The sequence below is a fragment of the Plasmodium knowlesi genome (assembly GCF_000006355.2).
Source record: "Plasmodium knowlesi strain H genome assembly, chromosome: 1".
NCBI classification, from domain to species: domain Eukaryota; phylum Apicomplexa; class Aconoidasida; order Haemosporida; family Plasmodiidae; genus Plasmodium; species Plasmodium knowlesi.
The window spans coordinates 108,428-135,881 of record NC_011902.2 but is presented as its reverse complement, the minus strand read 5'-3'; the positions used below and the strand labels follow the sequence as shown (position 1 = coordinate 135,881).

Genomic DNA, 27,454 nt, shown 5'->3' with positions numbered 1-27,454 from the left:
GAAAGCCCACCTATGAAGAGGTACAGAAACCGCATTTCGCCACAAGGGGCGAACACGTTGATCGTATAATTATTTTTAAAAAGTATCACTTGGTGCGGGTACAGTGTACAAGTTGGCAAGCCAAATATAGAGGGGAAAAACAAAAAAAAATAAATCAAAGGCAGAGCAAAATAAATCGAAGCTGAATAAAGTCGAACGGTGAATCCTGCATAAAGCAGCAGAATCATGTAGTTCCTCTGCAAAATAGAGGCTTACGAAATAAGATACAAGGCCGCAACGACGGTTGAGCGCAAGGAGTGCCAGCCCAGTTAAACGAAAATCGTTACGCCCCTCATTTGTGCATAATAATAGGTGGCGCAGTTAAACGAGCAAAAAAAAAAAAAAGGAAAAAAATATATATAAATAAAAGAACGCTCAAAAGTTCGAACAAGAGGAGACTGCACGTCTACCATCACCACCACCCGTGGAGGCAATCATGTCGGCCAAGGAAGACGTCCCATACTACGAGAACACGAGCCTGCTACAGAAAAATGAAAATTTCTTCAACTATTACATCCATCAGAAAATAATCAACGAAGATGAAGTGGAAAATTTTATGACAGTTATAAACACAGAATTACCAATCACATTTCGCGTTCTGAACAACAACAAGTACAGCAATTTTATTCACGAAAATATAAAAAAGAAATTGGAACATCTTTGCAAGGACAACTATGCAATTACAAAGTTGAATGAATGGGACCAGATGTATGAGATATACTTGACTAGGTCCCAAATTAAGAAAGATGAAAATTATAAAAATTTGTACAACTATTTAATAAACTTAAATGAGAGCGGGTACATATTTAGACAGGAGCTGGTAAGCATGTTGCCAGTGTTGTTTCTGAAGCTGAAAGAAAATTATTTTGTTCTGGACATGTGCGCAGCACCTGGCTCTAAGACTGCTCAAATTGTGGATTACATGCACCTCATTAGCAAAAGAAATGTGAAAAATTATTTGATTCGGAAATTTATTCAGAGGAACTCGTCCCCTTTGAGCGGGTCCCTTGGAGGTGTGCACACGTCGGAGGGTGAAGGGAATGCCAATTTAGTCGATGACGATAGCAGCCTAAGCGGCGATGATAGCATCCAACTTGGTAACGGTAGCAGTGAAAGTGGCATTCGCTTGAACAACAACCATGAAAATACCCCTTCTGATGAGAAGAACAATCTGTACAGAAGTCTGCACGACGCACTAGACGGAAATCAATACGACGATGAATTTTTTAAGTACATCCTCAACGCAGACAACCATTTGTACGGACACTACAAGGAACTGATTTCAAATAGTAACCCCACTGGAGTCGTCATCGCTAATGATGCGAACTTTAAGAGGTGTTGCATGTTGTTCCATCGGCTAAAAAATATACACAGCAATTGCCTAGTGGTAACAAACAACAACGCAATTAATTTCCCTTATATTTATATGAAGGATGATGAGGGAAATACAAATGAGAAGAGGTACTTTGACTCCGTTTTATGTGATGTCCCGTGCAGTGGTGATGGGACCGTGCGAAAGGACAGAAATATCTGGTTAAATTGGAACCCATTTAATGCCTACAATTTATTTCAAATGCAAGTTAGTATTTTAAAAAGGTCTATCGAATTGACCAAGGAAGGTGGAAACATTGTGTACAGCACATGCTCTCTAAACCCGATTGAAAATGAGGCAGTTATTTGCGAAGTTTTCAATTCGGTAGAAAATAGGAACTGCCTGAAATTAATGAACTTTGGAAACGAACTTATAGACAAATTAAATTTTAAACAAGGTATAACTGAATGGAAAGTGATGATGGATGATCAGTGGTTTGATACGTATGAAGAGTATTGTAGTTATTTGCAAAATAAGGAACATGGAAAATATAAAAAAATTTACGACAAAATACAACAGGGGATGTTTACTCCGGGAGAGGAATTCATGAATGAAATTAACTTGAAATACGTGAAGCGATTTTTTCCTCATCATTACAACGCGGGGGGTTTTTTCATAGCAGTTATTAAAAAGTGTGGGAAGCCCCAGTGGAAGGAAGAAAAAAAAAAAAAAAAAAAAAAAATTTACACGAAATTAAACAAGGCGGATAAGGACGAATATAGGAAAAAGTACAAATATAGAAGACATAAAAAAGGAAGCAAAAAAAAGGACAAGGGAAAAAATGGAAACATTATTCCATCCCATGAGGTAAATAAAAATTGTACTGAACAAAATGGGAATACCGAATCGATGGATGGTGTTGTTTACATTTCTGATTATGTTTCCAAGCAGTCCAGAGAAAGTGATCAAGGTAAAATATTTTCCTCAGACAATAACCTACAAATGAGTAAGAGCGCACAGGCGGTGGAGCAGAACGATCTGGAAGATAATTACAACGTAATTGGCATTGACGATGTGATGACTAGCTACAATGTTGTGACGAGCAACGAAGTTACGAACAAATACAACCTCATTGACAATGACAATTTGAGTAGTAACTACAATATGATAGACAGTGACGACATGGTGAGGAGTTTCCAGCCAGTTAGAAGACACGGAGGGGATGTAATAAATCTCATTAATAGGCGGAGTGAGGAGGCACTGAGAAGTTACATAGGTGGTGAGGTTGATAGCACGTCGGAATGTAAAGTGGGGAGCGAAGGGGAAGAGGAAACTGAGGGAGAGAAGGAAGAAAAAGTAATTTTGGGTTCGAAAAATGATCCACAAAATGAGGAAGCGGAAGGAGCCCAGCGGGAGGAGCGCAAAATGACCAAGCAACAAGAGTACGTGAGCCTGGAGTACTATGAGAAACTGCGCCCAACGCACGACCTTCTAAATAGAGTAAAAAACTATTTCAACCTGAATGACAATTTTATGTCCATAAAAAATAATTTGTATATTCACCTGAAGGATGACTCCAATTTTGCAAAATTATCGATCGACGAGAGGATCAATGTGAACATCAAGAAGATAAATTTGGTCAGCAAGCACACCAAGGATATCCTAGAGTGTTACACAAAAATAAAGCTGAAGATTATCAGCGCGGGGATAACCGTTATCCAGATAGATAAGAATAAAAAGAACGGAGTGGAAAACTACTACCGAATAAACTACAGTGGGTGCTTGAATTTCTTGCCTTTCTTTAAAGAAGTTGATACATTTTTGCTGGACAGGACATGTAGGGAGGAAATTATAAAAAGTTATTTTGCTCCTGTTTATGAGAATGACCAGAGGGTGTTTGACTTTGAAGGTTACATGAACCAGCTGATCGGTGAGCGGAAGAGCACCCTGTCCAGGGCCGTGGCCAAGGCCAAGGCGGCAGGGGAAGCTGAACGTAAGGCAGATGTGAAGGAGGAGGATGCAGATATAGAAGCAGAAGTGAAGAAGGAAGGCGAAGCAAAAGAGGAAAACCAAAACGAAGCCAGGGTGGAAAAAACAGAAGAGCCCATCACGGACCACCAAGAAGGGGAAAGTGACGTAAACACCATTTGGGTGAAAAGCGATGCCATCCTAGATCTTATAAAAGTAGATAAGTCGAAAATAAATAACATCACGAAAGACACCATTAGACAGACGGCAAAACTGACAAAACATTCTCCAAATATTCTGTTAACCCTCAATAGGAATAAACAAATTTTGGCTATCCCTGCAAATAAGGGAAACTTGTTTGTGGACATTAGCATTGATAAGAACTCCATCATCATGCTGCCATACATCTTAAACTAGAAAAATTTTTATTTTTCTGCTGAGTTACATTTTTGTGCTACCCCCTGAATGTGTGTGTTCGCCACCTAGTTATTTAAAATGGTATCATCCAGTATGTCACCGTTGCATGTTCTTCTTTACGTGGACATACCAACAAAGTACCTTTTTTCGAAATAGCGAATGTTACACTTTTAGCCTGACAGGTGATCTGCTATTTGAGTGAGTCGCTTATGTTAAGCGCACACGCTACGGCTACACTGTTGTTCGATTTTAATTCATTTGCTCGTTCCTTTACACTGTGCATTTGTGTATGTTTTTTTTTTTTTCTTCTTTCCTTTTTTTTTTTTTTTTTTTTTTTTTTTTTTTTTTCCGTTTCCTTGTGCGCAATGCTGGACACATGTAATCCAACTGCGTTCACAATTTTGCAATACGTTTGAGCTGTCACAATGTCACAACTTGGTTGTCGTTACGTTGTTTTCATGATGACAAAAAATTGGTAAGAAAAAAAAAAAAATTAACGCGTGGGGGGAAATGACTCAAACAATTTTTTCTTTCGCAAGGAGTGTCCTTTTTCGTAAGGCCTTGCCAAGATGGAAAAGGTATAGTTCTCCCCCCACACACCCACTAAAAGAGCATTAAATGACGAAAAAAGTAGATGCCCACCTTAGAGAAGCGTGCACAAAGGGTTTTGAACAAATAGATGCGCGCTTAATAAAAGTGCACACTCATATGCAAACTGTAAATGGATATAATGGTTAACGCATATATGTGTGCACTTTTTCCACTTGAGTTTGAAAAACAAGGGTTTTTTTTTTCCCCTCCCCGCTTATTATGCACACTACTGCCGCGGGCTCATTTGTCGTGCCTGTGGATGAACATGTCTTCATTTGCGTCGTCTTCGCTATTTATAACATTGTAAAAGTTGTCCACTGAGTAGCGCAATTTTAAGGGTCTGTAATTCTTAGCTTCTCTGTTTTTTGGTGGTAATTTCACTTGTACCGCTTTCATATTTTCACGAGACATTTTTTTGTAATTTCTAAAATTTCGAATAGCACTGGTAAGCTTTTGGGGATCAATGTAAGTCTTCTTTTTGGACATTTGGTTCTCACCATTATTATTTTTGTTGCTTCCCATTTGGCTATTCTTCCCTTGGGCATTTTTTGTGGCCAGTTTTTTTTTTAATTCGTGAACAAAATTTTTTTGGGAATCCTGCGATAGGTATGATGCCAAATAGTTTGTATCACTCTGTCCCCCCGTTAAAGATTTTTTCCTTTTGCTTAATGCGCTTTTCATTACTCTCCCCTTCGAATTGTTCTTTCTACCTGTGTTAACTCCCCCGTTCGAATAGTTGTCATGGTTTGTGTGGTACTTCCCCCTGAGAGAGTCGATGGCGGTGCTGTCCTCTAGATTAGTCCTCTCCACAACTGTCCCTCTTTTCATTTTTTTCCACAAATTTCCTGTATACTTAGATTCGAAAGAGAAGTTAGAATTTATATGAAGCGATTCGTAGTGCGGCATAATTTTTGTAATGGTCATGTCTTTTGGTGCAAACTTTTCTTCATTAAATGAAATGATAGACGAATTATTATTTTTTGTGTGTTCTCTTTTTGCTAAGCTGTTCTTCATTTCGTAAGTAGAGTCGTACGCACTGTTCGCGAGTTTCACCGTGGACCTCCTCCGTGCGGTATCCTCTCCCAATGCGTTCACCGACGAACTTGCATTTTTCTTGCCCCTTTTTTCTAATCTGTAGAAATTGCTCGAGTTGGAATCCCCAATAGTGACCGATCTTCGCATCCGTTTTGTGTTATTGTAAAATGGAGAATTGCTATTATTTCCCTTGACTCGTAAATTACCACCATCGGCATAAAGGTCTTCACTTAAATGGAGTTTTCTGCGTGAGTTGTTAAGATTTCCTTTGAACAGCCTCACACTGTTTCCCTTTTTTTTCAAGGAATATATTTTTTTATAATTTTCCGTTTTGTTCATTTGATAATTAACTTCGTTATTTACTTCATTCCAGTTGTAAAAAAAATTGTACTCATCATTGTACCCGTCATCTGTGAACACTTTTATGTCTTCCATGTTGATACCATTCTCCGACACGCTACGTACCTTGGAGGCCTCCTTGCGTTCGTTCATAACGTACGTCTGTGTGTTGATCTTTTGGGGGATTTCACCTTGATCGGAGGAATGGGAAAAATTGGAATGGTTGGAAGAAGGAGAATAATTTGAAGTGCCCCTCGTGGATAACATCCCTCCCTTTTTCACAAAACTGTTGTAACCGTTTGAGGGCAGACTACGATGAAGGGCACCACCGCCGTCCCTGCTACATCTAATGGTGGGAAAAATATTGCCCTGTTCAATTAGCTCAATGAAGGATTCTTGGGTGTCCGTTTTAATACATTGAATTACGTCCCCATGAACCTCTTTGTGCTTGTATTCGCTACGCTTTTCTTTGCGCAATTTTAAAGGATGATGTAATTTTGCTTCACGACTGAACTCCTTCTTGTATTTCCTCGTGTCTACTTCTTCGTATCCACTTGATGAAGAAATCGAATTGGAGTTTTCTCCCAGGACATCTTTCACGAAGTATGTCATTTTAGATGCGTCATCACTATCTTCTGTGCTAGCCGTGTCTATACAAGTCTTATATTTTTTCAGGGAATAATTATTCTCGCCTATGCGTAAATTTTCCGGTGACCACGAATAAGTTTTAATGATGCTATTAAAGTGTTTGATGTAGTCTGAGTTGTCGAAAATGTGATCCCTCTTCTTTGTCATGTATCCTCTCAAGGTGGTATAGTTTTCTTTTTTTTTCCTTCCTGCGCTCAAATCATTTCCCTCCTTATAACGCTTTGAGCTGCCCAAATTCCATTTTTCCCTTGTACCCTTTTTCTCCTCCAAGTCGCTTTCAGTGCTTTGCGAGTTTCCTAACCTGACGGATATCTTCTCCGTGAGCGTCAATTTGGTGTTACTCCTGGGAGGTCTCCGACTCTTTCGTATTTTACTCTTCGAGGAAAACTGTTCGGAGAAGTCGTCTTCATCGTCCTCGTCTATGTCTCCTTCGATTGCTTCGATCACTTCGCCCGCATGCACCTTCTCTGCTTCATCTTTTTTTCTCTCTCCCCCATTAGAGGTATCCTTTCCGCCTCCAGGACCAATGATCACACCTGTTCCCCTTCCGAGAAAGTGATGCTTATAGGAATTACTGCGCGCCTTCTTTTGCTCATTTGTTTGAGACATGCTCTGTTGGGCTCCTATCACGCTGTTGGCGAAGCCAGATTTGTTCCTATCATTTATATGGTTAGCCGATGAAACGTTTTGCGAATCCATGAGGTTCTTTCTTCCCATAGAGGAGGATATCTCCCCCGACAAGAAGGAGTTGCTCTGAGCGCCTCCAACATTTTTGTGGATTTTTCCTCCATATGTGCATGGGAGTGGAATTTCTCCTGCTTCTGGCTCGTCATAGGTCATCATTTTCGTGACAATGTTATGGTCCACTTGGAGCGCATCTACATGGTTAATATTCTTGTAACTATCTCCGAGGGAATCCTTTCCCAATTTTGTATTACGCTTAGATTGTATTATTTTCTCTTCCTGGGAAGGGGGTATTTTATTGAAAAGATTCATTTCCATCTGCTTACTCACTTGGTTGTTCGATGGGTCTCTTGCACTTATGCCAGTTCTGTCATCCGTGCCACCGCTATTGGCGTCTTTTCCGCTAATTTTTGAACTCTCGTAAATTTCATAATTGGTAAAATTGTTTTTTAAGTAATTTTTCTCCTTCCCGATTTCTTCGTCTACCTGCGTGCTTCCCATTTGACCTTTACTTGGATTGGGCTGAACTTTTTTTAGCTCTTTTTTCTTACCTGAACTTATTGCGTCTTTTCCCGTGAAGTAGTCGTACTCCTTTTTCATTTTCCCTACGTCGTGCACCGTTGAATGGTTAGAAATGGGTAAAGAAACGCTGGGCGATTGACCCTGTCCCTCCTTCGTGTCCTCACCACAACTGCTCCTATTATCACTTCCCCCCTTGACAAGATCGCTATAGCGAAGGATTTCAATTCTACCCTTTGAGTTGGATTCATCCATGGCCACATTGACTATGACTGAGGCTTTCTGTTCGTCCAAGTCGCCACTCGCATCATCCTTTGCTTTCTTACTGCTAAGCTCGTGTGTCCTTCTTTTCAAATGATCGATATTTTCGAAACTTTTATAAGCGAAGGATTCGTACAAAGCATCGCTTCCGACTAATAGTCCCGCGGGTTCAATACCTGAGGGCTCCAAAACTGAGGGTTTAATAACTGAGGGTTTAATACCTGAAGGTTCAATACCTGAGGGCTCAATAACTGAGGGTTTAATAACTGAGGGTTCAATACCTGAAGGTTTAATACCCGAAGATGAAAGGACATCGGACAATTTGCTTTCAAATCCGTACGCTTGATCAAATATATTCACATTTGGTTTATGAATATGAAGGGGATGTTCCTTTGGTAAATCTTCCACACCGTTCGCATAGTTTCCTTCATCGGACGAGGAAGCTCTATCACTTTGTTTTTCGCTACCACTACTTTGTAAGACTAAATTTAAATCCGCCTTTTTAATTATTTTTTCTTTTTCCTTTTCTTCTCCTGCATGGAGATTGTTACTGTTCATTCTACCACCCAGGTGAGCCAACGGTTCATCTACTTTAAGGCTTTCCAAATTGCTTATACTGTAGAAGATATCACTGCTCGTTTTTTTCATCTCATTTTCCCCTACATTCTTTTGGCTTTGTTCTTCTACCTTGTCTTCTTTCCCTTTGGAAATAATTAACTCCTCAAACATGTTTTCTCTCTTGTGAGAAGAGAGGTTTCCTTCCTTGTTTCGGTCCTTGTAGATGTAAGTGTTTTTTTCATCGTGTTTCCATGGTGCGTATTCCCCGGTAATGCTTATCTGATCATCGTTGTAAAAATATTTATTTTTTTCCTTCTCATGGAAATTACTTCCTTCCAAATGGGTGTCATTTTGTTTCTTCTTTAAGTGAGTTCCTTTGGGGGTAAAGTTTTCCTCCTTATTTTTCGTCTTCTCCTGTTTATCGTGAAAATCGATGTGAAATTTCCCCTTCCCGTCATAATGATTGTCATTACCATGTGTACTAGCATATTTGAATTCGAGGAAACCACCCTCCTTTTCATCCTTCTTGTAGACTATTGCAGACTGAGCATCCAGAGGTAGTCTAGCCTTTCCAGTGTACTTTTCCAGTTTCATATTACTTTCCTCCTTGTCTTTCAAAATAGAATTTTTCATCAAGCGGTCGCTGTTTTCAAACATGTACGTATTAAGGAAATTTACAATGTGTTCATCGTAAAAATTGTGGGATAGTGCCCCACTTAGCTTTTTGTCTTGTTCTCTCTGCCACTTTTTTTTATCACCATACAGATGATAGTACTGTGTTTTTCTTTCCTTTGCATTCCTCATGACGGTTCCATCTCTCTGTTCATGATTCTGCACAGTGCTAACTTGGTGCCTATCCTTTTTTACACTTGCCTCGTCAAACACCACTTCGTTGTATACACTCACTTCACAGGGGTTGCTATTCTCCAAGTACTTGTTGATAAACTCCAGTAGAAACGTGTCATTCAGATTGCTATCCTCCAGGTCGACACTGTTTGGAGGTGAGCATAAATATTTTTTCAAATCTTTTATGAGGTCATGGGTGTCGAGGTTAAAGTTGCTGCTCGTTTTTTGTTCATTTGAAAATTTGTAAGAATCATCACTTTTTTCTTCACCATTTTTGGGGCAACTAGAAACGTAGGCGAACTCCCCTTTGCGATAGGCGCCTCCATACTGGTCTCCTTCACCAGGACGCTCACAAGTTTGGGGCGAATCCAAGTTGCTGGAATTATTGTAACTCACTCGATTGCTATGTATGCAGTATTCATTTACAGGCGATAGGCTGTCTGCTCTACTTACATTTACACTCACCATATGATGATTCCATTTCGTGTTTCCTTTTTCTTTTCGCTCGTTTGATGGTGTTTCTTTGTTCTCACCTAGATGGTAGTTTTCCATTTTGAGGCTCTTTTGTGTCTCTTCATGGCTGTATTTGCTGTTCCCTTCTGTTTGACTGAGGGGGCATTTCAATATCGATGCGGCCACGCTACTATGAAGTTCGTTCCCATTTAACAGAATCCCCTTCTCCGTATTATTCGCAATGTCCCATTTCATCTCCTCCGTTTCGTTACACTTTTCATTTTTGCCTTTCCATTTTTTATTGTCTTCAAGGAGAGATTTCTTCGTGTAATCCTTGAAGTTGGAGTTTTCCCTATCATCTACAATGTAATTATTTGAACTGTGCATTCTGTTCCCAATTGGTCCATCGTTCATTTCCTTGTCGTGTAAGCAATGGTAGGATTCATTCCTCCTTTCTGCATTAGAGATTCCCCCTTCGTGTGTGCTGCTGACGCTACTACGGGTTGATTCTTTGCTCTTTCCGTCTATGCGTTGCTTAGGTTTATTTTTTTTCTCTCTCTCCAATTTTACCCTATTCAACTTGGACGATAACCCTTTCTGGGATGATAAAAATTTGTTATCCTTTGTCTGTGCATATCCCCCATGAATCCCGTAAGCAGGAAGAAACCCTTCTGAGATGTTGCCCCAATTTTGTGTCTCACCTAGATGGGTATCTTCAACGTGAATCTTCTTTTCGTCGAGAATTTTTTTTTTCCCCCTTTTTTGATCTTTGACATTTTCCTCGCTGCTACTACAAATTAGGGTGAACTTTATATTTGCCCTTACATCATCTGAGGATACTGAATTTATCCTCCCTGGAACAGCTTTGCTGTCAATTTTATTTTTTTTTTTTTCAAGATTTAAATCGTTATTTATATACTCATTGAATGTGTTGTATGTCCATTGGTTCGTGTCCTTCTTTCCCTTCTTCCTTAAGCACTCGATGCTCCCTTTGGACTTGTTCTTCACTATGTTAAGGTTCCTTAATTGGTGTTCTGTCCTTCCTGTTGCGAGGCTTTTATTTAATTTGTTCCTCCCATTTGAGTCTTCCCTTCTTTGTAGTTCATTCGAAAGGTTCTGCTCATTTTTCACGTTTCTCTTTTTTAGATATATCTCTTTTTTCTTGGTGTGGATTATTTGTTCGGCTAAGGATTCTCCATTTTTTTTGACACTAGCTCGACTGGTGACCGCCCTGCTTGCCTCCTCATCACATATGGTTTTCTTTATATTTGAATATATTTCCTCTATATTTTTCAAGGAATTCATTTTGTCGTTATTCTTGTGTTCACTCTGTTCGGGGGTACTATGTGTCACCTTGCTATCCCGAGTAGACACGAAATTTTTAATAAAGTTGCTTAAAATTTCATCAAAGTGTTTTATGTCGGTAGAGTCAGCGTCCGAGTCGCTTTGCATCTGCACTTCTGTATTTTCTGTGCTACCTGTGTTGCCTGTTCCTAGTAGTTCGCTTTCTTTGATTGCCTCATTTTGCTTGTTCTGCAGAATCAGTGACTCGGCGTAATTTAGAAGGTCATTCAGGTCGAAGTTCTCCTCATGTTCCTTCTGCAGGTGTGATGTGCTGAGGTTTATCACGCCATTGATGTTATCTTGCAGTAATAATTGCCTCTCCTTTCTGGGGGCATCATTCAGATCGTTTATATCATGATCCCAAAGAGCATCATAGGGAGGCACTTTCCCCATCACATGTGACGAATAGTCCTTCATTTGTGTGCCATCCTCCGATTTCTTCTCACCAACGATCAGGTTCAGTTGCTCAATCAAATCTGGAGTAAGTCTTGATGGGGAGAAATAATCCATCTCTCCCTGGGTAAATTCGTTCCCCTTGTGATCATACAATGATGAAAGAAATTTATTTATGTTCGTGTCCTCTAAAAATGAATGTACCTTCTTACAATCAACCATGCATAGTTTCTCTATGTCGCTGTTGGTGTCCATGAGAAAGGTGTTTATTATTCTATTTAAGGAACTGTGGTTGGGTACCTCATCAGAAAACAAGTGAGATGTTTTAAGAGATGAAAAGGATTTCTGAATGGAATTTAGAATGCTGTTATTACTACTTAGCACTTGACTAATATCGAAGAGTTTAATTTCTTCCTGTCTTTCCAGAGTGCTGTGATTGGACTTTATGAATTCGTGGAGCTTATTCGAATTAGCAAAGAGATAATAAAAATCATTATTCATTTTTTTATAATCTAAATTTTTACATTTTAGCCATTCTTTGTAAACCCTTCCGATAATACCGGGGGAGTAGTACCAGAAGTAGTTCTCTGCCTTTTTGTTGTCTGTGTCGGTAGTGTGGGAATTGGAAGTGAGGGAGTTGGAATTGAAGGAGTTGAACGTCGAGGAAAAAACTGGAATGTTCATATAATCATTGTTCAGATTACTAAATAGCGAGTTGGTTCTCTCCTTTGTTGCCTTTCCTTCTGCGTTTAGCATGAAGCGTGAGTAACACTCGTTTAATTCATCTTCGGTTCTGTTGAGTATGTCTGTCCATTTGGAAGCACCAGTTATCAAACCACCTGTATCGCCTTGCGCCTTTATCGATTGTCCCTCATTTTCTTCTCCGTATTCGTTCGTTAGGTGTATATTACTTCTAGGTTGTTCAGTCCAATTTCTGTGCATGTAATTGGGACTTTTTTCTTCGGATGGAGAAATAGAGCCATCCTTTACAGGGCTTGATTCTGAATATTCTTGATGAAGGGATGGCGACTCGGTGATAATTTCCAAAGTTGGATCCGATAAAGGAGATGATGAATCGTTCATGCTACTCTTCTGTAGAAGTGCATTGGAGTTTACAGTCGATCCACGTTTCAATATATCCCCTTCGCGTGCACAATTTTGGCAGGAAATTCTTTCACTGTCCGTAGTTCGATTTTCCTTCTCAGCCAACTCGCATAGCTTAAAGAAGAACTTCTTTCGGTCTAAGTAAAATATAAGCTCATCGTAATTTTCCAGCAAAACATCTATTATGTATGTGTACTTTGAGTAAAATAGGGAGGATGGGGAATATATGTCGTTTTCGCAGTGGGTAAGGTAAAGATGATGGTTCTGCAGTGGTTTCTTTGGACCGACTTTATTCCGACTTCTTTCCTTTTGAACGAGGGATAAATTTTTTAGCAAAAAATGGACACAGCTATGTTCACCCTTTTTGTTTTTCCTCCTACATTGTCTCTTATTTGCTTGTGTGTTGGGACCCTCATCTGTATTATAGTGATTGGTCTGGTATTCGGACGATTCTTCGTTGATACTTAGTACAAAATCTTCCGTCTGCCTGTTTCCTTGGCATTGTGGGCTCTTCAACCGTTGCACTCGCTTGAGTCTTTTTGTTCCATCCATACTAAGCTTCCCTTGTTTGGTCTTCTTATGTGTGGCTTTCCTCCGTTTGGCCTTATCTTTTATGCCCGTTCTGTCCCTATTCCTTGCCCCCCTGGACGCGTTCCCTCTCCCTCTGCGTCTCCACCGCGAGCGCTTCAACTCGACCAATGTGTTGAGAAGGAGGTGCTTGTACAAATGAAGCTCGTTGTATGTGTATTTTCCCATATCGATATGCACCTGCTTGCAGCTTCTCCTCTGGATATTCAGGATTTTGTTGTCATCATCTAAACTGAGCAGGTACTTCTCACGCACAAAATGGATCTCCCCCTTATTCGGAAGATTCCCGCTGCTGTATCCATCATATTTCTTATTAAGTGTTCTGCTTTCATCACTTTGACCGTTCGCACTGCAGTTAGGTACATCACCGGATTCATCATCTGCAACGCTTGCGGGGTGCGGGAAGACACTCGAGTAGTACACAGATCTTTGGGAAAAACACTTGGATAGGAAATTCTTGTGGGAAAAGAATATATAAAAAATGTACAATAGGTGAAGAACCAAAAAAAATATAAGAAAGATCATATAGAATAGGAATATGCTGTTCGTTAATTGCCCTAATTCGTCAGGAGGGAGCTCTGCCAGTTTCTCTGTTGCTGTGTTCTTCGATAAATACGTACTAGCTACAATGGAATTCGTTATGATCGAAATTGTTTGGAATATCAACGTCCCTATGCTGCTCTTTTTACGAAGAGAGTAAGTAAGGACACTGGTCGAAAATAATATGAATGACATAATGATAAATAAAGTTTCGCCAAGGCAAATAAAGATAAAGAAAAAGGCTAGGACTCCAAAGGTAAAGAGGATGCATACATCCAGGAAGTTGAAAAGGGTAACTATGTGGTGATATATCCAGACGTGTTTTTCTTTGCACCTTTTTACAGACCGTAGTGAGAGCATATATATAAATAGGATGGAAGCATAAGCCAGACATATGACCATCTCCAGGATTAATAGTCTCCTATTCGTGCTCGCATTTGAGCTGTCAATCCGTGTAATGGTCTTATCGTGGATGTTCTCCAATTTTATGTTCGAAAAGGAATAGGCAGTGGCTATAGAAATGAAAAGAATGGCAACAATAGAGTTGAGCAAAGCCATATTTGACCGACTAAATTTTAGCTGTATGGATATGATAAGTAGCAAGATGGAAAGTAGTACTCCGACGTATTCATTCATAATCGAAAATATAATTAGTAGACAGAAGAACATACAACTGAAGAGGCAACTAATGTCTTTCATTTGAAATAACCTTGATAAATATTGCTTCTTGTTTGAGTCGTTGTACAATTTTAGTATCTTTTTCATCGTATAGTTTATTTTCTCATTTATTTTTTCGATATTTTCTTGACATTTCTCCTTCGTGAAGTGGCAACCTAACATATATTTTTTCTCTTTTTTTAGAAAAATTGCCCTAGAAGAACTGATGCTCAAAGTTTCTCGTCTTTTCTCCACCACTGAATCCTTCTTCACTCTGTGTGTTATGTTCATATTCTGCGTATTTGACGTAGCCACTTCGTCATGGTTTATCAAAAGTTCATTTGTAATATTGTTGTGTTTTTCTTCCCCATCATGCGGATTTGTTTTCCCTTCGTTCTGCTTATTTTTCTTTTTTTGATCCATTTTTTCATTTTTTCTGGTGAAGGTAGAAGAATGGGAAGTCTTTCCTTCCATCACATAGTCATTTGCTTCCACATTGTGAGAGGCTGTGGCGTTTTCCAGGTTGCCCTCATATGAATTGTTCAGGTCGGCAATTCCGTTCATTCTGCGCGGCAATGGCGTCTTTTGCTTGGCTAAAAATGGGGCACGATGCACACGTGGGGGCTATATACATATGTGTAGGTGCATATATGTGTGCTAACGTGGGGTGTTTAAAATGTCAAGATGAGATAATATCATCATAACGACATAGATATGTATGCACTGAGGGGGAATAGTTACAAGTGTACAGAAAAATTCAGCTATTTACAGACGAGTTACATGCATGCAAATAGAGGGGACAAATATTTACGCGGGTAAGGTGGCTCGTTCACGTGAAGGAGGCTTCGCTCATCAGCACGTGTACACGGGCGTAGACATACCCATATATGTAAAACAATCAGATAGAGTTAAGCGTACTTTCGCAGCTTTGCGGAAATATTCGCACGTAAGACAACTTTCACTTGGTCTTCAAAAAAGTTACGGAAAAGACAAAGGGGTTATCATTCTCTTTAGCAACGAATTATGATGCCGACAAAAAGTTAATGAAACGTAAGGTGAACATGAATACAAACGCGAAAGAAATGGAATGTGTAAAAAAAAATTAATCGAACAAAAGAAATCTTCTAAGGGTATCGTAAAATGGGAGTTCCCCTATTTCCTGATTTTCAAAAAAAAACGCGGAAATTGGGCAAAGGGAAACAAGGTGACAAAAAGTGGCATACAAGTGTGAAAAAAAAGAAAAGAAATGCATGGCATCCATAGCATTCCTCAAACATCCGAATTAACGAAACATTTGTTAACTCTTAATTTAGCACTGTCCTAACCAAATTTATACAAACTTTGTTAATGCTTAGTGTATTTTCCGTTTGCCTATGTGTGCATGTTTTTGTACACAGAAAGGATAATATATATATTTTTTTTTTTTTTTTTTTTTTTTTTTTTGCGCATAAAAAATGGGGGGGAAAAAAAAGAAAAAAAGAATAAGGACAATAAGTTGAAATTTGTTCTATTCGACAATTAACAAACAACCATATGGTATATATATATATATATATATTTTTTTTTTAAGTTAATTCTGTGTGCGGAACAGAGGTGTTTATTTTGAAAAAGCTCCGTGTATGCCTTCACACAAATGTGTATTTGGGAAAGGGAAGCAGAGGAATGTGTCATTGCCATCTTTGGTTGTTCTTCCTTTTTGTTCAGCTCCTTTTTTGTTTTCATGGCCAAAAGAAACATTGCGCAGTTGAGTAACCCCCCAGAAATGAGAACACTTAGCCATTTTAGTAAAAACAAACCTGTTATTTTTTTTAAAAAAGTAATGGGCAAGGAGGCGTAAGCATTTGTACACATGTGTAACTGCACATATGCCAAACGTAAGGTGAATTCTTTCCTTTTTTTTTTTTTTTTTTTTAATGATATTTCATGCGACAAGAATACAAATGAGGACAAGTTGAAGTGTCTTCGGAGGTCGTAATTTATCTTTCCCCCAAACATACATCAACTTTCTATGCCCCCTCAAATGTGACACTTTTGGTATATGTTCCATTAAAAGATTTATTTACAAAAATATCTTAACCTTTTTTTTTTTTTTTTTTTTTTTTTTCTGGGGAAATGGTCAAATTCTATGGCATAGTTGCAGGACGTCTTTTGTATGGGGTACTTTTCATGTATACGAAAATAGGAGCCTTCACTGGGGCATGCGTGCTTTCATACATGTAAGCAGAAATACGCCTGCACAACAAATACATACTGTGTGGACTCCTGTTTGGCATTTAAAGACGGATAAATCGAGCTAAATTGGGGATTTTTCCATAGAAAACATTCTGTATCGCGTGAAAGGAATTACCTTATAAACCCTTGTTCACTGCTCCGGTTGGAGAAAATGAGATGGATTCTCTTTCTATATTGGTCACACTTCCCTCGACACATGTCTTTGCTTTGGAACTGCTGTGTTCGTGAAGGACGTTCTACCTTCCGACCAACGAAAATGTACACATCTATGTACGTACACAGATAATGCAATCGTAGCTGCGCGCAGAGTTATGGAGAAATTGTCAAATGGGTGAATCGTAACCCCCACGTGGGTGAAAACTATCCTAGAGGTAAAAAGGGAGGTAATATCAATTGTGATCAGGGCATTTGGCACCTGATAGGGTAAATGAACTTTACATCCCCATTTGCCCAAATTGTAGAAAGAGTCCTTTACACACAAATATGTGTAAACATAAGAGGAAAATGGGCGAAAAATGCGGCCAAACATTAGTATCCTTTTATTGGCCTTCTTATGAACTACAAGAAATGGCAGATATGTGTGGAGGGTGAGCAGGTCATCTATAGTATGCGGTACGAACAGGCACTTTGACAACTTTGAACTATTTGCATTTACATAAATTTGCAAGATAGAGGGAATTTTTTTTTTTTTTTTTTTTTTTTTTTTTTTTTTTGTTGTTGTTGTACATTTAGGAAATCATACAACGGTGTCATGGTGCTACATTATGCACAGCCATATATGTACCTATTCCACGTTAGTTGCGCCCCAACGAGTGCAAAAGTGAAGGCGGAAAAATTAAAACTCCACTGAATATGCCCATGAATGGGAGCACTGTGTTATGTAGTAGGCATTTCCCCATCGGTGAAGCGCAAAATTTTGTGCATATAAAAGAGAGAAAAAAAAATTCCCAATAAGAGATACTCCCCCATTTTGCGCAATACGCACGACCGGATGAAGAAATGACAAAAGTAAAAAAAGAGAAAATGAATTAGCGAATATATATACCGCCACATGCATGTATAGGAAATACATTTTTTTTTTTTTCCCCCCTTTTTTTTTAGTTACAAAAATGTGCATTTTATGATAATAGAATTGAAGGGATATCATGCGCGCGGGGCATATGCTAAACGCATATACACGAATAGGCCTACATGCAACTATGTGCTGTATGCATACGTGTACTATAGGAGAGTGGATATACCTCCTCCCCCCATCCCGCTGCGACGTCGAAACGGTCTGAGTATAACGAAAAGAAGAGGAACAGCCAAGAAAAACGCATTTCTGATAAAGTAAGGACAGTCATTTCGTGAACAGCGCTTCGAACGGCAACTGGGAAGGAGGAGGGTAAACATTTTCTTCTCAACTGAGCAATCCCCATTTCGGTGCAAAGAGAAGACCTCATGCAAATATGAATGAAAAGGAGCAAAAGAGATACGCCAAAATTATAGAAAGCATAAAGTACACGCAAAATGAAAATATCCTTCTGGAAAATTTAAATGCAATTTGTCAGAATGAAGGAAAAAGACAAGACAACCAAGTAGTGATACAACTTATTGACATATTTTTAGAAGAAAATAATTACTCCTACAATGAAAATTTTTTGTTTAATTATAACCTTTTGAAAAGGAGCAAGGAGTTACATTTAACTGCCGGAAGGAAAAATAAATCGGAATTTAGCAAACAATACAAAATATGCGTGAAGCATAAAAACGTCGAAAAGGTGAATGAAGAAGATTCTTACTATTTTGCCTTGAGAAAAAAAAATCTGTGTACCTTTAGTCGCGAATTTTTAAATGCCAAAAAAGTTATTCTTCAGTTCATCTGCAACAGTGTTCTCAAGGGATGTGTGCATATAAATTATTTAGTAGATAAAATTTACGTAGATTTTCAAATTAAGAGCAGCAAAAATGGGATTACTCCACAGAGCGGGAATTATTGCAAACACTTAATTTGCAATGATGATTTGGTGAACATCCTGATCGAAACGATCTTTACGCTGTTTGTGAGAGGTCTACATGAAGAGCACGGGGATCCCCATGATATGGAAGAAGAAAAAAAAAAAAGAAAAAAAAACTTTCTTCTTAATCAAAGTGATATTCAGAAAAGCTACCTGATGCATTCCAAGGAGCAGAATGTCAAAGATGAAATGCACGACATGGACAATGACAACACCAACTTGGTGAACATTTTAAAAAAACTAATCAACATTGATAAAAGTTTTGTCAAAAATGTGTTTTATATTTTTTTGAAAAATGTAGAAAAGCTCAGCTTTAAAAATGTACACAGAAATGAAGCCGAACTATGTGCATGCGTTGTGAATATCTTTAAGGAAATTATTTCCTACTGCGATGAATTCGAAATAGGAACTGTGTATCACATACTTCTGAATAATGAGGTGGTGCGGAGAAATCGGATTTTGCACAGGTACATAGTGGCACTGTGCATACTGAACCTGCGCAATGTGTATAACGCGTACAACCTGGAGCTCTGCATGGGCATCGTCTGTGGGGAGCTGCGCTTGGAGGGGGAGGACGAAGAAGAAACAGAAAGTGAAGAGAAAGACTGTGAAGAAACAGACGGTGAAGAAGAGGATGATGCTGTACCGAACGATGAAACCTTCAGTAGCGAACTACCTGACAAAGCCCAGATGAACACCCATGAACTCGCCGGAAACGCCGCCGAAGAAAGGGTAAAACACCTGGTGCTGTTTCTCCTCATATTTGCCTTCAAAATATACGACATAAGTTACCTTAACGGGTGCGTGCAGGAGCCTTTGCAGAGATTTCTGCGATTACTAAGGAGAAATATGCATTCCTTGAAGGACAAATTTTACCACGTGTTAAAAACGATCATATTTTTTCTCATTCTGGTGTTTCACAATTTAAATATTGACAAAAATGAAACAGTGATGTACATTTTAGAATGTTTAGATATACTGCTTGAGGCTTATTATCCAAATGGGGTATTCCTCAGGGGAAGCGATGGTCCTGCCAACATACCAGGTGAAGGCGCTACAAAGGTGGTGTCTAATGAGGAGGCCCATGTAAAATGTGAAGAATACAACTCGGTTAACTATGCAGATAATGGGGACCAATTTTGCTGTGAAACAGAGGGGATAACAGAACCGAAGCGATGTGAAAGAGAAGCATATAGTAATATGAACGAAGTGGAGGGAAGTGTCCTCGGAGACAACAGTTCAATCCGTTCCAAGTGGAATCCCCAGCAGATGAACCTTTTCGAATTTAATATCTCGCCGTTGCTTCTATGCTTAACAATTCCTATTCACCTTGAGTACAACCTTAACCAGAAGAACGAAGAAAATTCGAACGGAGTCAATCGAAGAATTCTGGATAAATCGAGGAGGCTGAAGAGTAAGTGGGTTACGTTTTTCAAAAATTATAATAACTGTTTTGGGGGCTATTTAAGGAGGAGAGATATGGGAATGGCCCGCTATTTGGATTATGGTATTCACGAGGGGAACCCCTCAACCCAGTTCTACAGAACAAAATGTAGTGGGGGAAACCACCTCAGCATAATGGAAAACATAATGGAGGAGGTGAATTATCTAACGAGTGAATCAAACAATTTAACAAAAGAAGATATTTTGGAAATCCTATGTGTAAATAATATTTTATTTTATTTACACGAAATATTTGTCTACATAGATCTGATTTATTTGATGCGCTTCTTCCAAATGTGTGAAAACGATCAGCACAAATTTCGATGCATAAACGTGGTACTAAAAAACAGAGAATTACTTGTTCTATTTAAGATGAACACAAAATTTTGTATTAATACATTTGAAAATTTGAAAAATGAAAATATATCCAAAGTGAATTTTGTTTATATCAATTTGTTGATATTGTCTCTATTTGAGTGTAATTTATTTTACGTTTTTAAATTTATGTCATATTACTGTTTAATAAATTCGTTTCATTTGTTGTGGTTTATTCCTTCTTTGCTTTTTGTATATAAGATGTCTTTCTCAAGCTGCGAAGTACAGGGCGGGAGCTTCAAAATGGTGGGCCCTTCTCCCTCTGGCGAATCTTCTGGCCAGGGAGATGCGCGTAGGCATGCGTTTGTTTTGAGGAGCCTAATCCTGCACATGCTGAGCAAAATCGGATGCAGTGATAGGAACATTCCAGTTGTTTATAACTGCATATGTATTTTGCTGAGCAGCGGAAGTGGCAAAACAGGTGAGGAGGGAGAATTGTCAGGGTACCCCTCTGATAAGTTAGCTAACCCGACCGAAGATGGAATAGAATCGAATTCATGTGAGGAAGGGAAAATGAGAGCATACTACTACCATAAAACGGAGGGTAACCTTTGGGAAGAATTTTCGTTCAACAAATTGTACCTCCTACACTGCTACGACAAATTAGTGGATGTGAACGAAAATATAATCAGCAAGTACTTCAAGTATGTGGAGGGTACCTTCGAGTTGGCAAGTCACAGTGGGAAGAATATCGTGGGTGTGGAGAGTAAACATATTATTCAGAAGAGCAACAAAGGGAGGGGGAATCCCAATCTAGATGAACCACATGAGAAGGATTGTACTGAAAACTGGAACAACATCGAATACATGACAGAGGAAAATATTAACGTACTTTTTGACTTAAAAAATGTGCTCATACTGTTGAAGCTGTGCAGATTTTACAACGTTAGCAATTATATCAATAGTATCATAAAGATGATAAACTCCTTTTTTAAAAAGTACAAAAGTGGTATTTCGAAGGAGGGTTATGTTGAGAAGGTCCAAAATGGCATTATAAAAATGAGCATACAAATTTTGGTAATCCTCTCGATGAAGAAGTACATAGAGTTTGAAATTATTTATAATTTACTGAAGAAGAACTTTTTAAAGAATACGGTGGGTAGTGGAGGGAATGGGGGTGCAGACATCATCTGCTCCGTAGTTTGCTTCACGAGGCATTACATCAAGCACATGATATATGAGAAGGAGAAGCTGTGCGCCGAGCAATATGATATTCTGTACCATACAAAGCTGAAATACATTTTTAAAGATTTGTACAAATTGCTGAGCGTTAACAATGAGAGCATCCTGGCCGAAATTGTTAACGTCATGTCGGAGGTTTATCCAGTGTACTATCAACATTTTGATGTGAATACACAAGGGGGTAGCGTCAGTGGCAGTGGGGTTTTTTTTGAACCAAGCGAAGGTGGACCATATGATGAAGTCCAAAATATAAGTAGTACAATTAACCACCACAGCAGCACAATGTATAGTATGAACCCTGGGGTGTGTGAACTAAATGTTCAAGAGAAAAAGAATTTGCTAAGTCTCTTCTTCGACAAAAATTTTGTACATGAATCATTCATGAAAAGTCAGTTTCACCAAAACATTTATGAAAATTTACAGAAAGAATTTTTGAAGGACGAAATAAACAACCTGTCCTTATACAACCTGAGGAATGAGAATAACAGCAATAGCAACCATCTGGTGAGGGTCCTGTACAAACTTTTCTACTCGAACATTAAGAATGATAAAATTTCTAATTTTAATTATTATGTGAAGTTACTGCTCAGTGATAAATTTCAACACCTTGAGGAGATTATTTCCATTTTGAAGAACTTGCCTTTTTTTCATGTCCACTACGTTTCTTTCTTCTTTTACGTGCTGAATTGCTTCTTCGAGAAGATGCAAAGGAAGTTTGACGCTGGGGAAGACTTCATTTTGCACGTACAGGGGAAAGCAGCTGATGAGGAGATCCAAAAAACGGGGAAGCCTATTGAAAAATCGAAGGGGGGTGGAGCCTCTGCGGAAGTAGGTAAGAAAAGAGTCACATACGAAATCATCTGCAACAGAATGTACGAAGAAATACGGCGAATCATAGGTGAGGATAATCTGAACGTCTATGTGTTTTACCCCGTATTGAGTATCCTATGTAAGCACAACAACGATATTAACGAGATTTTAAATTTCTTTTATGAGAGAATTAATTCATATATTAAGGAGCACGATGGAAAATTGCAGGGCAATAAGAACGAAGTGGTTTTGATTTTTCTTTGCCTAAATTATATTCACACGAACGTTTCCCAAATTCCAAACTTTTATACATTTCTTACCAACCTTCTGGAGGAAGTGGCTAATCGCAAGGTGCGAAATATTCTGTTTCTGTGCCTGAGTTCGTGTTGCTACTACACCAATTTAAGCGGCATCGAGATTTCAATGATTCTGGCTCTACACACAAGTGAATTGGGCAGTGGCGACGGGATCCACTTGGAATACCTACCCCTTGGGGGAGGGAAAAAGAGCGACAGTGGCAGGGACATTGAGCAACGGGAAGTGGAGAAAATGGAACAACGCGACGATGATGAGAACCTGCACTTTTTCATATCCATCGGGAACCTCTGCTTCTACCTGTACAAGCACTACAACAGCCACACATTCGACGAGACGATCAGACAATTTTACGACTCCTTGGTAAAGTCGCTACAGAGAAAAGTCGACAACGCGATTATCCCCCTGGCGAATGTTATGATGTACCTTTACATAAAAAAAGTGATAGATGTGTACGAAATGGTTAGCACCTTCAAAATGGTTATTACCAATCTGGGCAACGACCTCGTGTATGATTCGAAGTACGTCATCTATGGTCTCTGCTCCCTCTACCGTGTCTTAACATTTTATCATAAGAAAAATTTCGACTGCTTTGTGTGCGAAGAGATCCCCTTAAGGGAGGATATAACTAACCATTTTGACGTCAAGGATGGTGATGTTGAAGCAAAGCAAAGTGAGGGCCTCAAAGGAACGATGCAACTACTATCCCATAGGATGCACAAAATCATTGTACAGTATTTTGAAGAACTTGATGATAAAAACGTGAGTCTCATTTCATATTGCAATTTGATTGGGATAAGAAACCTCGGCGTGGAGTGCATTTCGACTGACTACTTTGATTCAAACGAATATTCCAATATGACTATTTTATTTATGAACAGATTTATAAAAAAAGATTTCGAAATTAAAAAATGCGTAAGTGCAACGAATAACATTTTGGCATGCACAGAATCAGAGGACGAAGATGAAACGTTGCATGGTGGGAATAGTTCCATGTCGAGGAGGAAAGTTGTTAGAACTGATCTCTTGGTACAAGAAAGAAGCACATACGCAAAGCAGGACATTAGTTTGTTCCTTTATCAAAATGATAATTACAAATTAAATAATGATATTATAGTGAATGACCACGGTACCATTTTGACACTGATTTATTTATTCTGTTATAAGTATTATGAAGAGGTAAATACATCCCTCATTAGGGTAGAAAATATTGAGAAAAAAAATATGCTCTATCACGTCTATTCCAACTTACTCAGAATTGAAAATTACATAAAGGGGTTTTTAAAAGTAGGGAACTTCCTCGACATTGATGCAAATTCGTTTAGGAAGGATAAAGAATATGAACAGGTTAAGTTGAATATTCTGCTCCAAATGGAGGGGGAAGATGTGAAGTCTCTACACCTGTTCAAAACCGAACTGTTTGATCATTTGAGAAGGCTCATAAAATCGATGAAGCTGATAAATTATGTAAAGTTGGATGTTCAGATAAAGGATGCTGTGTTGAATATATACTCGTATGTAACGAAACTCATAAGAATCTTTTACATCCTCCTCCAAGTGATGATTGAAAAAATTACGGAAAATATAAGTCAGAACATGAAAAGGTATTACGAAGTTTATGAGGAGTTTATAAGGAGGGTACACATCTTATACGAATGTCGAGTAAGTATATTTGAATATTTCTCCCTTTTTAGCTCCTTTAACAATTCATATGGCCACATCTTTTGCAATTTCAGCAACTACTTCGAAGGGTTCAGCACTTATGAGAAGTACATGTATGTTAAATGTATTACCAATTTTGAGCGAATCAAAAAAGAAGAAATAAAGTTTGTCTATTTGAATGTTTTAAAAGGTGCTAAGTTGTTTCATGAGGACTCGTCTTTGTGGATCTATGCCATTTCCATACTTAACATTTTGCTGAAAAAAATTTACAAAAGTACGAGGAGAAGTGGGAAAATCGAAATGGACTCAAGGAAGAGTTATTATGACTTGGGCTCCTACATCAAATTCGCATTCATCACTGTTTTTAACGAGACGGTGGTGACTCGTTTTAGGGATAACTACTATAATCACTACTCTGTATATATGCCCACGGATGAATACTACAACACGAGAGCATTTGTCAAAGTAGGGGAAGAAGAAAATTTCAAGAACTCGCCAAATTATGAGAAATGGAAAAATCGACTTGGTTGCGAAAAACCAATGGTGAGAAGCACAGGGGGGAAAAGACAAAACAATGAAAATTCTCCGAAGAAGTTCCCTTACGTGGACATTCCCTTCAACGTCATGCTATGCATAGCTGACTTCCTTGCCCATCTGTGCAAAATAATTATTAAAGAAAAACTAGACGACGAAATAAACGTGGACGAGCTTTTGAAAAATTTCCCCGTCCTCATTCAAGGGTATGTCATGCTAAAATTGAGGGTATCCTCTAAAAGGTTAAATTTGATTAAAAATAAAATCCTGTTTTATGAGCCGAAGTATCACTTCACATTTAGGGAGAGATTACAAGACTTCTACTGTGCCCGGGAGAAATTTCGAAATGAGGAAAGAACAATCTCATTAACATTAGATCATGAGAAACTCTTCCACTATTTTCACCACCTCTTTTGGGTAAAAGAGTGCATATATTTAGCGTATATATATAGTCACTTCGGGGAGAAGCAGAAGATCTTAGACGGCTTGCTGCAAATGTGTAGTGTGTCTCAGGTTAACAAGGATTATCTCTACGTCGTTGTCACTTCCTTTGTTCTGTTTTGCATGAAGTGCAAAAACAGTTCCTTCCTATTGAATAATTTTATGTATAATTTTGGTCCCCTAAACGAATTGAGCGGGTTATTGGGGGAGTTTTTAGCTGAGGGGGAAGGTGTACCATTTCCGTTCTTTGGTGGCGAAGAGAAGAGGGAGGAATTACCCACTAAGTACAGCGGGTTGGATTTTACCAAACTTAACACATATGGTGACCTTCCCAGGAGTAGTAACAACTGGATCCGCATCCCTGGTAGTAAGAGCGTCGACGGGGGAAGTACCCCCCCGAAAGATATCGAACTTGCAAAAATTCTTTTCATCATCGAGGAAGAATTCCTAAGGACGAAAATGAGAAATTCGTTTCGAAAAAATACACACCCACAGCGGACGAAAGACAAAAATCTCTTACATGAATTATTTTTAGAAAAGGATATGTTCTTTTTAAAAAAACTGGGAATATTTTACATGATAAAAAATAACGATCAAAGAACCAAATTGCGGCGAAACTACAACAAAATGATTTCCCTTTTTTGCAAAAAAGAGAAACAAAATTTGTTTATTAAGCCAGGAAATATACGCAGGGGTGTACCTCAGGGGGATGACATTACCACGGGGGGATATACGGAAGACTTTGTCGATAACTCCTATATGAACATGACGTTTTTTAACGCCAATGCTGAAGATAACGCCTTCATTTCTGGAGAGCGTGAAATTTTCACGAAATATTTAACGGTCCCTCTATGTATGAAAGATGTTTTTACCTTTTTCGAATTGAATTTGAATAAAAACATCTTGACGAATAGTTATAACAAACTTTTTGATGAGAGGGCTACGCGAAATGGGAAGAAGAGGGACAACGCGAAGGTGTCGGAGAGTGATGAGGAGAACGCGGATGACACGACTGTTGGCAAAAAATGGCACACTGATGAGACACCCCCTTTTTCAGACTTATCAGATATAGACGATAAGGATTGCAATAACAATAGTTACAAAGGTGACATGAGCAACGATATGGAAAAAACTTCATTTATGGAAAAGCAACGGAAAAAAAAAAAATTTTTACTGTACGATAGTACGTTGCTTAACTATTTGAGTAGCAAATATTATTCCGTTAATAATTACGAACTCTACATAGTCCATATGGGATTTCTTGGCGACGATATACGAGAGGCATTGTTTGAGGGAACCGCCCCCGCCTCCAGAGGATGTGTGGATCATATTCGCAGAAAGGAATTGACAGATAAGCTCGCTAGGCAGTTCGCCCTCCAGCAGAACTTTTTTAAAAATTTAACTTTCTTTTTCATCACCTTCCCGAAGGGGATCGTTTTAAACAGTTCTGAGTATTTCTTCCCCGACAACAGAAACCATTTCGTACAGAAGGTGATGAGTTTCCTGTGGCAAGAGTACGTCAGCAAGTACGGATAACGACGGGGGAGTTTTCTTCTGGTTGCGCACAGAGGAGGGGGCCACCACATACATGCACATATATACATTATACATATGTGTGTATATATGTATAATATGTATGTACATGTCTCACATTTGAGTTTCGCCCTTTTGTGGAATGCCACCCCATGGGTCGAACTTTTCCCGCCGACGTGGAAAATACCACTCTTCCGCAGAAGTGTGCGGAAAAAAATGCGAGTGATGGAGTGATATCATTTTTTTCACGGTTACGTATATGCTCATGCGTGAATCGACTTGGGAGAGGATGCACAAGGGGGGAGCTCCACATACCCTACATGTTTGCGCTAGCAGTACTTTTCGGAAAGTGCCCCTTTTGTTGCAGATCCACAGTGCATACTTTTGCGCTCAATTGGCGTCGATTGCATGTCCAGTTGGGATACTCATGATTCCCCTTTTTAGCGCGTACTCCTACTTCATGAAACGCTTTACAATAATGTGGAAAAAACGCGTAAAAAGGTTTACATATATATATATATATATATATATATATATATATATATATATATATATATATATATATATAATTTTAAATAAGTATTTTGTTTGGAAAACTTATACATCAGAGTATACGCAAACGGAAACACAGGTG

The 27,454-nt window shown here is 38.7% G+C and overlaps 3 protein-coding genes across 3 annotated transcripts; 2 read left to right on the top strand and 1 right to left on the bottom strand.

Moving 5' to 3' along the window:
* Positions 1 to 475: 475 nt before the first annotated feature.
* On the top strand, positions 476 to 3,736 carry PKNH_0102400 (NOL1/NOP2/sun family methyltransferase; the record flags this gene model as incomplete). Its single annotated transcript, XM_002257483.1, has 1 exon — positions 476 to 3,736. The coding sequence occupies one exon, from the start codon at positions 476 to 478 to the stop codon at positions 3,734 to 3,736; it is 3,261 nt and encodes a 1,086-aa protein (XP_002257519.1).
* An 831-nt stretch (positions 3,737 to 4,567) lies between these two features.
* Positions 4,568 to 14,860, bottom strand: PKNH_0102300 (basal complex transmembrane protein 2, putative; the record flags this gene model as incomplete). Its single annotated transcript, XM_002257482.1, has 1 exon — positions 4,568 to 14,860. The coding sequence occupies one exon, from the start codon at positions 14,858 to 14,860 to the stop codon at positions 4,568 to 4,570; it is 10,293 nt and encodes a 3,430-aa protein (XP_002257518.1).
* A 3,116-nt stretch (positions 14,861 to 17,976) lies between these two features.
* Positions 17,977 to 26,823, top strand: PKNH_0102200 (conserved Plasmodium protein, unknown function; the record flags this gene model as incomplete). Its single annotated transcript, XM_002257481.1, has 1 exon — positions 17,977 to 26,823. One exon carries the CDS (start codon positions 17,977 to 17,979, stop codon positions 26,821 to 26,823), a length of 8,847 nt encoding a protein of 2,948 aa, XP_002257517.1.
* Positions 26,824 to 27,454: the final 631 nt, after the last annotated feature.